General features: G+C 46.3%; 1 protein-coding gene across 18 annotated transcripts in view; it reads right to left on the reverse strand.

Moving 5' to 3' along the window:
• HSPG2 (heparan sulfate proteoglycan 2) overlaps positions 1-14736 on the reverse strand; it is a 212890-nt gene that overhangs the window by 87260 nt on the left and 110894 nt on the right. For all 18 annotated transcript variants that reach the window (XM_082229608.1, XM_082229623.1, XM_082229618.1 and 15 more), the window contains 9 exons: positions 13039-13157; positions 10363-10474; positions 10116-10229; positions 8485-8612; positions 8298-8384; positions 5734-5783; positions 5333-5418; positions 3609-3749; positions 2130-2321 (listed from right to left, as the gene is read on the reverse strand). In XM_082229608.1, the coding sequence (XP_082085734.1) occupies positions 2130-2321; positions 3609-3749; positions 5333-5418; positions 5734-5783; positions 8298-8384; positions 8485-8612; positions 10116-10229; positions 10363-10474; positions 13039-13157 (1029 nt within the window). The remainder of the gene's footprint in view (positions 1-2129; positions 2322-3608; positions 3750-5332; positions 5419-5733; positions 5784-8297; positions 8385-8484; positions 8613-10115; positions 10230-10362; positions 10475-13038; positions 13158-14736) is intronic.

Below are 14736 nucleotides of genomic sequence, written 5' to 3' on the forward strand. Positions count from 1 at the left end.
AAATAAAGCACGCCTTTGTGCAACTCGCGCGTAAGCCTGTGGAACTCCCTGCCACAGGAAGTTGCAACGGTTGCTAATTCAAGACGGGTTTGGGGGCAGGCGATGCGCTTATAGACAAATACACAACAAATGGCAAGCCTTGCCGGTGGCTTGTGAGCTGTCAAAACTAGGGATGCCCACCCCACTCCTCACAATTATATAATTCTAGAGTTGGAAGGGACCACTGAGGGTCACCGAGTCCACCTCCTGCAATTCATATCCGAAGGCAGGATTGTCAGAGGGTAAAACAACAAAGGAGGTCTGCCTCCACAATCCTAACCGCCTACCTTCCTGGGTGTTGCTTTGTGGTTTCTCTCTCCTGCTTCCAGCCATCTCGAGAGGTCCAGAGTGTGGCAACACGAGAACGGGCCTTCTCTGCTTTTATTTTTATTTTATATACTGCGATGTTTTTACGTGAACCGCCCTGAGACCTCCGGGTATAGGGCAGTATGTAAATTCAATAAACAACAACAACAGTCTCCCAAGAAGGAAGTCTCACTTTTCTGCTGCCCGCCAGGAGTGCCCTGATAACAGTCCCCACCCACTTCCAGCCCCGTGGAACGGCTTGCTTTGGGGGAAGGTTGGCACGGATGGGGGGAGCTCGGAGTACCCAGGATCCACACAGGCTTGTGCCCCTTCTGCTGGCAAGGGGCTGCATCATCACGGCTTAGGACCCTTGTACCTACGGGACCGCCTCTCCCGGTATGCCCCACGGAGAGCCTCAAGGTCCATAAATAGCAACACCCTAGTGGTCCCGGGCCCTAAGGAAGTTAGATTAGCTTCAACCAGAGCCAGGGCCTTTTCAACACTGGCCCCGGCCTGGAGGAACGCTCTGTCTCATGAGACCAGGGCCCTGCGGGATCTGATTTCTTTCCACAGGGCCTGTAAGACAGAGTTGTTCTGCCTGGCTTTTGGCTTGGAGCCAATTTGATTCCCTCCTCCTCTTTCTTTTTTCTTTTTTCCCTTTCTCCTCCTGTGATGAGTCTGCATTTTAATATTTTTATGTTTCAATATTTTAATTGCTGTATTTTAATCTTGTTTTTAAGTTGTATTCATTCAACTTGTTTTTATTATTGCTTGTTAGCTGCCCTGAGCCCGGCCTTGGCTGGGGAGGGTGGGGTATAAATAAAAAAAATTAATATTATTATTATTATCTGGACCTCACTGTAAAAGGACATCCACAGGGGAACCCCTGAGTCTATTTGTGTGGTTTTCTGCTAGAAAAACCCTGGGAATGGGGACGTAGTAATAATAATAATAATAATAATAATAATAATAATAATAATAATAATAATAATGGGGAAGGGGTGGAATTCCTCCCTTCCTTTCCACCAAATCACCACCACCACATTTGTGTCCCACCTGCCTTCCAAAGAGCTACACTGTTCTCATTTAATCCTCACAAGAGCCCTGCAAGGCAAGCTAGGCTGACCGAGGCAGCGAGTGGCCCAAGGTCACTCCCGCGAGCTTCGGGCGCCAGAAAAGTGAGGCTTCTTTCTTGGGAGACGGCTGGGAGGAGAGAGAAACCGTGAAGCAGCACCCAGGAAGATTTCCACCCTAGTTGCCCAGGTCCTAGTCTGGCCCCCAATGGGCACTCTGATCTGTGCGCCCTCCTTGCTTGAAAACAGGCCGTTGCGCCGTGGCAGAACACGTGCCTTGCATGTAAAGGGCTCCGGGTTCAACCCCCGCTGGCAGCATCTTCAGGTAAGGCTGGGGGAGATCTCTGCTTAGAGTCCTGGAGAGCCACTGCTGCCAGTCAGTGTGGACAATACTGAGCTAGATGGACCCAATGGTCCGACTGAATCCTCATCGGCCTCCTAGCATCCTTCCTTTCTCATTGGTCTCCTTCTTTAAGTTGGTACCCATGGACTTACCTTCAAAGCCAAGGTTCGGCTGGCTCATCTCTCTCTGGAAACACCCTATGAATTCCCATCCCCACCCCCGGCCCCCCAAATCAGTGCCTTGGTTCACAACAGACCACAAGGGACACAATTTGAAGAGACTGTCCGGGGAGGATGACCAGGCGCCACAGGGATGGGCTCAAGAACTGCAAGCGCCACTTCCTGCATCCCACAGAGCAGGGCTCTCACCTTGTCGCCCAGGTAGGCCTCCGGCAACTGCCAGTGGTAGGTTTCCTCCCCCAGCTGCCCAAAGCGGGCATAGGAGAGCTGAGGGCCCTCGGGGGACATCTCCACCGTGAAGCCAGTCTCGATCCGGGTGGTGTGTTGACGGTTGACCAGTGAGAATCCCTGGAAATTTCTGGGAAGGAAAGGCGTGGTGATCTGCGGGGAAAGAGCAGAGATGGCACAGATGATGATGATAATGATAATGATAATAATAATTTATTTTATTCTTATTTATGAATGATGATGATGATGATTTATTATTCATACCCCGCCCATCTGGCTGGGCTTCCCCAGCCACTCTGGGCAGCTTCCAACAAAATATTAAAATACTGTAATCCATCAAACATTAAAAGCTTCCCTAAACAGGGCTGCCTTCAGATGTCTTCTAAAAGTCTGGTAGTTGCTGTTCTCTTTGACATCTGGTGGGAGGGCATTCCATAGGGCGGGCGCCACTACCGAGAAGGCCCTCTGCCTGGTTCCCTGTAACTTGGCTTCTCGCATTGAGGGAACCGCCAGAAGGCCCTCAGCGCTGGACCTCAGTGTCTGGGCAGAACGATGGGGGTGGAGACGCTCCTTCAGGGATACTGGGCCGAGGCTGTTTAGGGCTTTAAAGGTCAGCACCAACACTTTGAATTGTGCTCGGAAACGTACTGGGAGCCTATGTAGGTCTTTCAGGACTGGTGTTATATGCACATTGCAGTAGTCCAAGCGGGAGATAACCAGATGGATGGCAGAGGGTCGCAACCAACTGCAGCTTCGATCTGCTGAACTGGGACTCTTACAGGTGCCACGTAAGACGAGTTCTGCATCGGTAAGAAACTAATCTTTGAGTGTGGCAGCATCTACACTCTGGAACCCCCTGCCTATTGACATTAGGCAAGGCGCCTTCGCTTAAAACATTTTTGGCACCTGTATAAAGCATTTTTCTTTAGGCAAACCTCCCCAGACATGTAGAATGTGGATGTATGTTTCAATCTGCTTTTAGTTTATTGGTTTTATCATTTGAATGTTTTAAAGGTGTGATTTGGCTGGTAATTTCATACTTTTGTTCAAGATTAAAATGCCTGCCAGCAAATGAAACTGATCTGTAAAAAAAGTTACTTGAAAAAAGAGAGAGAGAGACATTGAACATACTTTTGTAAACCAAGAAAATCTTTAATAAAACTACATTAAAAAAAAAAGCCTGTCAACATTCTGCTTATGCAGATAGGCTTCACCTACACAAAAACGCATTTAGCTAGCTTAGAAAAGAAAAGAGCGAAGGTCAATAGGCGGGGAGTTCCAAAGTGTGCCTTGATAGAAGACTGCTTTCTTACAAATGTGGAAAGAGTATTATGTGGCACCGAGAACAGTGTGTGAAACATAGTTTGGTACATTTCCCAAGACCAGCAGGACGGAAATTCCTGGAAGTCCAGGAAAGAAAAGATACTGTGCTGCTCTTACCAGGTCCCGGTGGTAGGAAGAACTGGTGCATTGCTGGGTGACGCCCATGCAGAAACAGGGCAAACAGCCTTCCTTGTTCTCCGCGCTCAGGTGGAAGTGGTGCGGCCGACAGCTGCCGCAGGAAGGCCCCTCCGTGTGCGCCTGCAAAGGGAATGGAGAAAAGCTGGAGCGCAAAGTAAAGAGGGCAGTGGGCAGGCAGAACCCCACTGCTGGCTGAGCCAAGGTTCACAGCAGCCGGGAAACTTAGGTTCGCGGGATCCACAAACCTCTGGGGTGGAAGGATCGAAGCATCCACAAACCCCAGGCAGCGGGCGCAAAAAGGAGGGTCTGGCGGGGAAGGAAAGGGCAGCTGGAAAAGGCGAGTGGAAACAGCATGCACTTTTCAGGGCTGGGCTGGGATAGAAATGGGTTTCTGAACTTCAAATCCTCCCTCCATTAAATCTATATTAGAAAGGGACCCCTGACCATTAGGTCTAGTCGTGGCCGACTCTGGGGTTGCGGCACTCATCTCGCTTTACTGGCCGAGGGAGCCAGCGTACAGCTTCTGGGTCATGTGGCCAGCATGACTAAGCCGCTTCTGGCGAACCAGAGGAGTGCATGCACGGAAACGCCGTTTACCTTCCCGCCGGAGCGTTACCTATTTATCTACTTGCACTTTGACGTGCTTTCAAACTGCTAGGTTGGCAGGAGCAGGGACCGAGCAACAGGAGCTCACCCTGTTGCGGGGATTTGAACCGCCAACCTTCTAATCGGCAAGTCCTAGGCTCTGTGGTTTAGACCACAGCGCCACCCGCGTCCCTTGTAATCTATATTATACCCTACACCTTTTCCCCAATGATTCATTCCTGCTTTTTTGCTCTTCATCTCTCATTTCCCATTCCAACAACATTTTTGACAAAGTCTCTCAAGATTTATTTCACCGCATGCTGTTCGTTGAAAGAAAATTATATGAAAATGATGTATCGAAGGAATTTGACTCCCACAAGATTAGCGAAAATGTACAAAAACGCCACCAACGTATGTTGGAAGTGCAAAGAGAATGAAGGCACGTTCTACCACGTGTGGTGGACGTGCAAAAAGGCCAGAGCATTCTGGGAAATAATATGTAATGAACTGAAAAAAATGTTTAACTTTTGTAAAAAACAACAACAACCCAAAGCTTTTTTGATAGGCATCAAAGGAGAAGAAATACCAAAGGACTTTAAAAGACTGTTAATGTATGCAAAAACAGCTGCAAGAATACTGTTTGTCCAGAGATGGAAGGAAGAGGAAACAGCAGCCAAGGAAGAGTGGATAGTGAAAATGAGGGACTATGCCAAAATGGAGAAAATGACTAGGAAGATCAGACACCAAGATGACAGTAAATTTAAAAAAGAATGGTGTAAATTTTATAGAGTACATTAAGGAACAATGTAAAGATTTAAAGATGTTAGCAGCACTTGTAATTTTTTAATAGGTAAAGGAATAAATAAGGATTTAATCAAAGTTGGATATATGAATCAGATGTGGTTAAATTTTTTTAAAAAATGTATCTGTGGAAAACCAAAAGGGAGAGGAGGGAAGTACGGGGGTTCAGGGAACCACACAACTGTATAAATATTGTTGAATTTAAGTTTGAATGATGTTAATAATGAAAACTTGAAAATAATAAAAAAAAGGAAATGGGTTTCTGAGCTGGGGAGGGAATGCACACAACGATGGGTGCTTCCCCCCTCCTGCCTTACCTTACACTGGCACTGCCCGCTGGCATCACAACGGCTGCTGATGCTTCCATGTGGATCGCAGTGGCATCGGGTGCCATGATCTGTAGCTGGGGGGGGGGGGAGAAGTGGAAGGGAACTGCTGAAGACAGTGGGTACTTAGCAGGTGCAAGAGTGAGACTATTTCCCCTTCCACTCGCCCCAAGGCTTTGATTCCGCCCTCGCCAGCCCAGATATTTTGAGCTACAACACTTCTCAGCCTCCCGGTTTGGGAGCTGGAAGTCCAAAACACCGGAGGCTGCAACAATCAAATCCTCCTGGGAGGCTTTTCATGGGATGCCAGAAACGATCGAAGTTCACCTGGCTGTGGAAACTTGGTTTCTCTGTTGGCAGACGGCTCCCTTTGCCCCAGAAGCTGGACTCACCTGTGCACGGTTGCCCCCGGCTGGGGTTGCCCACGTAGCCTGACGCACACCTGGCCCAAGAGAAGAGGGATGAGTTAAGGGGATGAAAGGAGCAGGGGCCAAAGTCTGAGGATCTGCTTCAGCCCATTGTCCCCCCCCCCTTCCAGGCTCGGAAGGACCGAAGTTCACCTCCCTGGCTGCCGGGAGCAAGAGAGTATGTTCTCCCCCCCTTTTTTAAAAAAAATAATTTTTATTTGCACATTAGGAGTTACACATAATGAGACACAATATTCTGTTATAAAGGGGGGGGGAGAGAAAAAAGAAAAGAAAACAAAGAAAAAGAGAATAGAAAGAATGTTAAACAACATATCTTGTCAAAAACATGCAGTAATTTAAGAAATACAAACCGTCAATGCCATTGTTATAAACACATCTTTCCAGTAAGGATTGATTTTCTCTTCATGTTATCCTTTTTTCCTCGCAACTCTCACTTTCTTATCTATGCCTAGTCTCTGGTTTTATTCCCGTGATTTATTTAATGACTTCCTTCTGCCTCTATGCGGTTCCTAATCTCTGATATTTTAAGATTTTTGCTTCCATTTTCGCTCGGCGGAGAACCTCTATATGGATGTTATTGGCCCAGAGATGGAAAGAAGGTAAAGTTCCTACCAGAGAAGAATAGCAGATCAAGCTGATGGATTATGCCAAGACGGCCAAAATCACCAGAAGAATCAGAAATCAGGAAGACCAAAAATGTAATAAGGAAGGGGGAAATTTTATAACTTATCTTAAAGACCATTGTAAATGGTTAAAATCGTTAGTAGGATTGGAGTATCACTTGTAGCTTAATGGTGAATTTTGGACACAATGGAGAGGTAAAAGATTTGGATTATCACAAAAGATGCAGGAGGAAATGATGAGGATGATAAAATAAATAATAATAATAATAATAATTTTTATTTATACCCCGCCCTCCCCAGCCAGAGTCAGGCTCAGGGCGGCTAACACCAGTAAAATTACAGTAAAAACATAATAGGAAAAAAACAAACCAATTTAAAGTACAGGTTAAAATGCCTTGAGTAAAATTTAAGATATTGATGGATGCCAAGGAAGGAGGTGGACTTGCCCTGCCAGACCCCTAAACTTTGTTGTGAACCATCTGCTTTTTGCTGGCTGAGAGAATGGTTGCTTCTTGAAAGCACTGAAGTGTTGGATAATGGCAGATGAAGTTGATGGACTATATGGAATTGGCAGAAATGACTGGCAAGATCCGAGACCAGGGAGAAGAGTCGGGGGAAGAAGACTGGAAAAAGTTTAAAGACTATTTATAGAAATATTGTAAAATTATTGAATGTTAGAAGAATGTTGGAATGAAGTTATATGGCTTTAGTAGAAATGTTATAAGGAATTAAGTATAAATAGATTAACAGAAAATTAAAGGAAAAAATAAGGCAAGAATGTGTTAAGATAATTATAGGATAGAAAACAGAGGAAGATGGAAAGGAATTGCTGAAACAATAGAAGTGGAATACAAAAAGGGAGGTGAGAGGAGGTCGTTGGAAATAAGCGAATGAAAGATAAGATATTGAAAATGTTTGAGGTGTTTTTAAATTGTTTTTGTTTGTTTTTGTTTTGTTTTGTATGCAGTGTTTTTGTATTGTATTTGTATTGCTCTTTTTTTCTTTCTTTTGTTTGTTTGTTTGTAGTGTTGTGTTGAAACTGTTCGAAAAGTAATAAATATCATTTAAAATAAATAAATAAATAAAATAAGATGCAATTTAAAATGCAGCCTCATTTTAAGAGCAGCCCATAGATCAAAACCATAAAGGAGCGGGTGGGAACATAAGGGTCAGACTGAGTCCAAACCAAAGGCCAGGCAGAAGAGCTCTGTCTTGTAGACGCTGCAGAAAGATGTCAAGTCTCTTGTGACAGAGCGTTCCACAAAGTCGGGGCCAGTACTGAAAAGGCCCTGGCCCTAGCCACCTTGTGACTTGGGACCTCGAAAATGCTGTCATCTGTGGACTTTAAGGTCCTCCGCGGGGCATACCAGGAGAGGCGGTCCCGTAGGTACGTGGGTCCTAGGCCTAGATTAAAAGTAGAACCCACAAAGGGGAGGAGGGAAGTCCGGGAGATTCCTTGGGATCTTGTTTTTGTGATTTATGTTTGATATATGTCTGTAAAATTTTAATTTGAAAAACCAAGTAAACCAATTTATAATAATCATTAAAAAAAAGTTTTAAGCAATGGTCTGTTGGCATAACAACTTCTCTGAAAGTCAGAAGCGAGGCTGCCAGCCACATCTCTGCTGGGTCTCGGGGCAACACCCCCCCCCCCATTTGATCCTCACAAGAACCCTGCGAGTGAAAGAGAGTGAAGCAGACCATGGTCCCATCTTCCTGGTTTGAGGAGGTTCTCCCCCACCACAGCCCAATAGTTCCTTGCCTACTGAGCTCCAGCTGGATTTTCGAAAGGAAGAAGGCACCGGCCATCCAATCACACCAGGAGTGGGCAATTTCTCTCCCCCCCTCCAGCCTGAGGGCTCATTCTTACACCCCTCCCTGGCAGAGTCATCACGGCCATCCTACCTTTCGCACTGGCGCCCGATGTAGCCCGGGGCGCAGGAGTCGCAAGTGGGCTGCCCGTCTGTGTCCACAAAGCAGGTCTTGGCGGGCCTGGGAGAAGAGAAGGGTGGGAAGTTAGCAGCCGAGAGAAACCACCCCTCGCTCAAAAGGGGGGAGGAGGAAGGCAGAACGGCTGGCAGGTGGTACCTACTGGCTAGCAGAATAGGGTCCGTAGCATGGGCACGGTTGGCAGTCTCCGGGGGTCCCACGCCTGGCATCGCCAAAGAAACCTGGCTGGCAGCGCTCACACCGCTGTCCTTCTGTGTTGTGCTGGCAGGCCTGTGGATGATGATGATGATGATGATGATGATAATAATAATAATAATAATAATAATAATAATAATAATAATTGGGGGGATTGTCAGCGCGCCACTCCTTGGTGTGTGGAGTGCTTCAGGGTGTGATACTCTCCCCGATGCTTTTCAACATCTTTATGCGCCCCCTCGCCCAGCTTGTCCGGAGTTTTGGGCTGGGCTGCCATCAGTATGGTGATGACACCCAACTCTATCTGTTGATGGATGGCCGTCCTGACTCGGCCCCAGACACACTGATCAGATGTTTGGAAGCTGTGGCTGGATGGTTACGTGGGAGCCGGTTGAAGCTAAATCCTTCGAAGACAGAGGTCCTTTGGCTGGGAGGGGACGATATGGGATTGGGGGGGCAATTCCCATCTCTTGCGGGGGTGCAATTAGTGCCAGCACCGTCCGTTAAGAGTGTGGGTGTAATCTTAGACACTTCCCTTTCCATGGAGGCGCAGATTGCAGCTATAACAAAGGCGGCATTTCTTCATCTCCGCCAAGCTAAGCAGTTGGCTCCTTACCTCTCTCGCCCTGACCTAGCCACTGTGATCCACGTGACGGTCACCTCCAGATTGGATTATTGTAACTCGCTCTACGTGGGGCTGCCCTTGAGACTGACCCAGAAACTCCAGCGGGTGCAGAATGCCGCGGCGAGACTCCTTACGGGGTCCTCGCTGCGAGATCACATTCACCTGGTGCTATACCAGCTGCACTGGCTCCCGGTGGAGTACAGGATCAGGTTTAAGGTGCTGGTTTTAACCTTTAAAGCCCTATACGGCCTAGGACCCTCGTACCTACAGGACCGCCTCTCCTGGTATGTCCCACAGAGGAACTTACGGTCTTCAATCAAAAACATCCTGAAGGTCCCACAGAGAGGTTAGACTGGCCTCAACTAGAGCCAGGGCTTTTTCGTCTGTGGCTCCAATCTGGTGGACCGCTGTCTCACAAGAGACTAGGGCCCTGCGGGACTTGACATCTTTCTGCAGGGCCTGCAAGACAGAGCTGTTCCACCAGGCCTTTGGTCAAGGCAAAGCCTGACTCCCTCCTTTGGCAATCTTCACAGAACTTTAGCCTAATGGTTGCCATCAATTTGATTCGAATTAATTTTATAATGAAATGATTTTAGGATGTTGTACTATTTTATTGTTGTTAGCCACCCTGAGCCCCGCTTCGCTGGGGAGGGTGGGATATAAATAAAATTTATTATTATTATTATTATTATTATTATTATTATTATTATTATTATTAATACAGTGGTACCTCTGGCTGCGAACGGGATCTTAACCCGAGGTACCATTGTAAAATAAAGTTGTTGATGATGATGATAATTTATTTATACCCCACCCATCTGGCTGGGGTATAAACCACCTTTCCCACCTCACCCACGACCTCCCCAAACCACCCTGCTACTACAGGAGCCCACACAGGTGTGGCCAGTGAGGAGCTGCTCCCCTCCACACCAACCCGCCCCAGGAAGTCTCACCTGGCAGTCTCCGGTCTCGGCGTCACACTCGGCGGTGTGCTGGTTGCAGTCACAGCGTTCGCAGGTCCCCAAGTAGAGGCCACTGGTGGTGCGTGTGTAGCCGACGTCACAATCCTGGGGGAGAGAGAGGGAGGCAGGGCTCGGCTCAACAATAGGGTGTGGTGTAGGGATCAGCCCCCAACCCCACTGTGCCCGTTGACTTGAGAACCCTGAGTCGGACTTGGATGCGACTCAGCGTGCCACTCGCCTGGCAGGAGGGGCCGCGATATCCCGGCGGGCAAGTGCAGTCCTCGACTTCCAGGGCTGGGCTTAGTCCCGTGGTGTGTGGCACTGCCACGTCCATGTGGATGCCAGAGATCCTGCAAGGAGGAAGAGGCCACAGATAGTGAAAAGGCTCTGCCCCATGTTATTCTTTGAAGAAGAATGACATGAAAATGATTCACAGATGGTATTTAACTCCGAGTAGGCTTGCCAAGAGGTGTAAGACTGAATCAGATATGTGCTGGAGATGCAAAGAGGCAGAGGGAACATTCCTTCACATGTGGCGGACTTGTAAAAGGGTAAAAGTATTGGGAAATGATCCATGACGAATTGCGAAAAATGTTTAATAGTACTCCCCCCTCCCCCTAAACCAGAGTCCTTTCTGTTGGGGATAATTCAGACTGAAATTCCCAGGTGTCAAAATAGGTTGTTTATGTCTGCTACTACAGTGGACGCTTGGGTTGTGAACGTGATCCGTGTGGGGTTCACAACCCACAGCACCACGTCTGCGCACGTGTGGGTTGCGATTCGGCGCTTCTGTGCATGTGCAAAGCGCGATTTAGCGCTTCTGCGCAAACCCGGAAGTAACTTGCTCTGGTACTTCCGGGTTCGGCGCACTGCACAACCTGAAAACGCCAACCTGAAGCGTCTGTAACCCGAGGTATGGCTGTACAGTAGTACCTTGGATCTCAAATGCCTTGGCTCCTTAACAAGTCAGCTCCCGAATGATTGAAACCCAGAAGTGAGTGATCCAGTTTTTGAATGATTTTCAGAAGCCAAACATCTGGCACGGCTTCTGATTGGCTGCAGGAACTTCCTGCTGCCAATCAGAAGCCGCTCTTTGGCTTCCATACGCTTTGGAAGTTGAATGGATTCCGTTTCACTTCCAACGTACGACTGTACTGCGGCCCGTGTTTTGTTAGCCCCCAAATGGAAAACGAGAGACGTCCCAAGCAAAGAAGAATGGCAACAGCTGACAGAATATGCGCAGCTTGCAGACTTAACATACAGACTATGAGAACAAGATGAATGTACGTTTAAAGAAGATTTGAAAATGTTTATTGAATATGGTCAAACCTCGGTTGTCAAACATAATCCATTCCGGACGACCGTTTGACTTCCAAAACGTTCAACAACCAAGGCGTGGATTCCAATTGGTTGCAAGAGATTCATGCACTCAAGCGGAAGCTGTGTTGGATGTTCTGGTTACAATAATCCATTGGCCAACATACATTTCCATGCTTTGCTGCATGTTTTGTGATTTTAAATCTCTGCTGGGGTTCTCTCACCAAAGAGTACTTGTCCCAAACCTGGATCTTGGCATCCAGGGAATTCTCTTTTTAAACCTCTTTATTCCTTGCCACCCTTTCTATTTGGTACATTTATATAGCACTTAATACTAAAATGGACCAGATGACTTTTGGGGGTCCCTTCTAATTCTGTGATCCCCATGGAAGCCGTTTGGGTTGGAAATGTAAGTTTATACTAAAATACCAAGACATTTTAACCACAAAAAAACCACACCTATTAAGTCGCCACAATATATATAAATCTATATCTACATCTTTACCTATATCTATATATAAACATATCATTTTCAACAATTATAAAACATACTTTTATATCTTATACAGTTTTTTAGACTTTCGTCAATCACATCTGAAAATTTTCCCATCTTTTCCACTTAGTTTACATGTTTTACTTTCACTATTACATTTAAGTATCATAACTAATATCTTTCATCTTTATCTTCTTTGCGATATTTCATATATTCCTCCTTACAAAGCTTCTTGTAGTCCCACTAGTGTAATTTGTTGATTACAAATGCTCTTCAAATAGTTTGCATGTTTGTTCCAATCTTCTGTGAATCTCCAAAATATATCTTTCTCACTCACCAACCTTCCACCACCCATGGATCCTTCCACCCTACCTAGTCATAGAATCATAGAGTTGGAAGAAACCACAAGGGCCATCGAATCCAACCCCCTGCCAAGCAGGAAACACCATCAGAGCACTCCTGACATATGGTTGTCAAGCCTCTGCTTAAAGACCTCCAAAGTAGGAGACTCCACCACACTCTTTGGCAGCAAATCCCACTGTCAAACAGCTCTTACTGTCAGGAAGTTCTTCCTAATGTTTAGGTGGAATCTTCTTTCTTGTAGTTTGGATCCATTGCTCCGTGTCCGCTTCTCTGGAGCAGCAGAAAACAACCTTTCTCCTTCCTCTATGTGACATCCTTTTATATATTTGAACATGGCTATCATATCACCCCTTAACCTCCTCTTCTCCAGGCTAAACATGCCCAGCTCCCTTAGCCGTTCCTCATAAGACATCGTTTCCAGGCCTTTGACCATTTTGGTTGCCCTCCTCTGGACACGTTCCAGTTTGTCAGTGTCCTTCTTGAATTGTGGTGCCCAGAACTGGACACAGTACTCCAGGTGAGGTCTGACCAGAGCAGAATACAGTGGCACTATTACTTCCCTTGATCTAGATGCTATACTCCTATTGATGCAGCCCAGGATTGCATTGGCTTTTTTAGCTGCCGCGTCAATTGGAGTCTCCAGAAGCTGGCCTTCCCAGAATCCCCTGGGCTCCCAGCTCCTATCTGGCATCATTCCCCATTGGTCCCATTTGCTGGTCAGGGACACAGACCCCATTTTACCTGCTCTCCGCCTGCCGGTCAGAGTAGGAGGCCCGGATCATGAAAACGTCAATGTCAGCCAGGGCCATCAGGAGGTGCTCACGGGTGGCTTTCTGGCCGTCTGCGCGGCGCCAGGCTTGCTGAAAGGAATGGCATCAGGAGGGTGAGGTTTGTGCTTCCTCATACAGTGGTACCTTGGTTCTCAAACGCCTTGGCTCCAAAACGCCAAAAACCCAGAAGTGTCCTGGTTTCCGAATGTTTTTGTACTTGCTAATTTGTACTTTTGCGCTTTTGTACTTGCTAATTATTTTGCATTTTTGTTTTTCAGGCTTTTTCGGTTCACTTGTTTTTGTGACTGTGTGGAACCTAGCTCAGCTAGTGATTGATTGATTGTTTGATTGATTGTGTGACTGCGGAAATGGATAAAAGCCCCCCATCCAAACAATGACTATCATTGGTGCAGGTAAGAAAAAAATTAATTTTCATTTTTATCATCTACAATACTGTCTTATTTATTTTATAGTACAGTACATTAATTATTGCTTTCATTTTATGGATCTGTGGTCTCATTAGAAAGTAAAATTCATGTTAAATGGCTGTTTCAGAGGTTGTTTTTAAAAGTCTGGAACGGATTAATCCATTCTGCATTACTTTCTATGGGAAAGTGTGCCTTGGTTTTGGAATGCTTTGGTTTTGGAACAGATTAAGTTTGAGAACCAAGGTACCATTTTATTTGCAAAGCTGCCACCTCACTAAGTCAATGAGGTCCTTTCCTGGGTGCAGAAAAAATAGGGTCCTCTGAGGAACCAGGAACAGCTGTCAGAAGGTACTATAGCTTTCACTAGGAACTAAAACACTCATTCCGGGCTGGCCAGGAATTCTCATGACAAAATGATGGGAAAGGGCCATGAGGACTAAACCCTTACTTAGACTAGGGCTTCAGTTCAGCGGTAGACCACCTGCTTTGCATGCAGAAGGTTCCAGGAGCAATCCCTGGTGGCAGCATCTCCAAGTATGATGATAATAATAAATAATAATAATAATAATAATAATAATAATAATAATAATAATAATAATAATAATAATTATTATTATTATTATTATTATTATTATTATTATTATTTATACCCGGCCCATGTGGCTGGGTCTCTGGGCGGCTCCCAACAGAATACAGTGGTACCTCTGGTTACATACTTAATTCGTTCTGGAGGCACGTTCTTAACCTGAAACTGTTCTTAACCTGAAGCACCACTTTAGCTAATGGGGCCTCCTGCTGCCACTGCACCGCCAGAGCACGATTTCTGTTCTTATCCTGAAGCAAAGTTCTTAACCCAAGGTACTATTTCTGGGTTAGCGGAGTCTGTAACCTGAAGAGTATGTAACCTGAAACGTATGTAACCCGAGGTACCACTGTATTAAAAACATGATAAAACATCAAACATTAAAAACTTCCCTAAACAGGGCTGCCTTCAGATGTCTTCTAAAAGTCAGATAGTTGCTTATTTCCTTGACATCTGGTGGGAGGGCGTTCCACAGGGCGGGCGCCACTACCGAGAAGGCCCTCTGCCTGGTTCCCTGTAACTTGGCTCCTCACAGCAAGGGAACCGCCAGAAGGCCCTCGGCACTGGACCTCAGTGTCCGGACAGAAAGATGGGGGTGTAGACGCTCCTTCAGGTATACTGGACCGAGGCCCTTTAGGGCTTTAAAGCTCAGACACCC

This window comes from Podarcis vaucheri (genome assembly GCF_965113315.1).
Source record: "Podarcis vaucheri genome assembly, chromosome: 7".
NCBI classification, from domain to species: Eukaryota; Metazoa; Chordata; class Lepidosauria; order Squamata; family Lacertidae; genus Podarcis; species Podarcis vaucheri.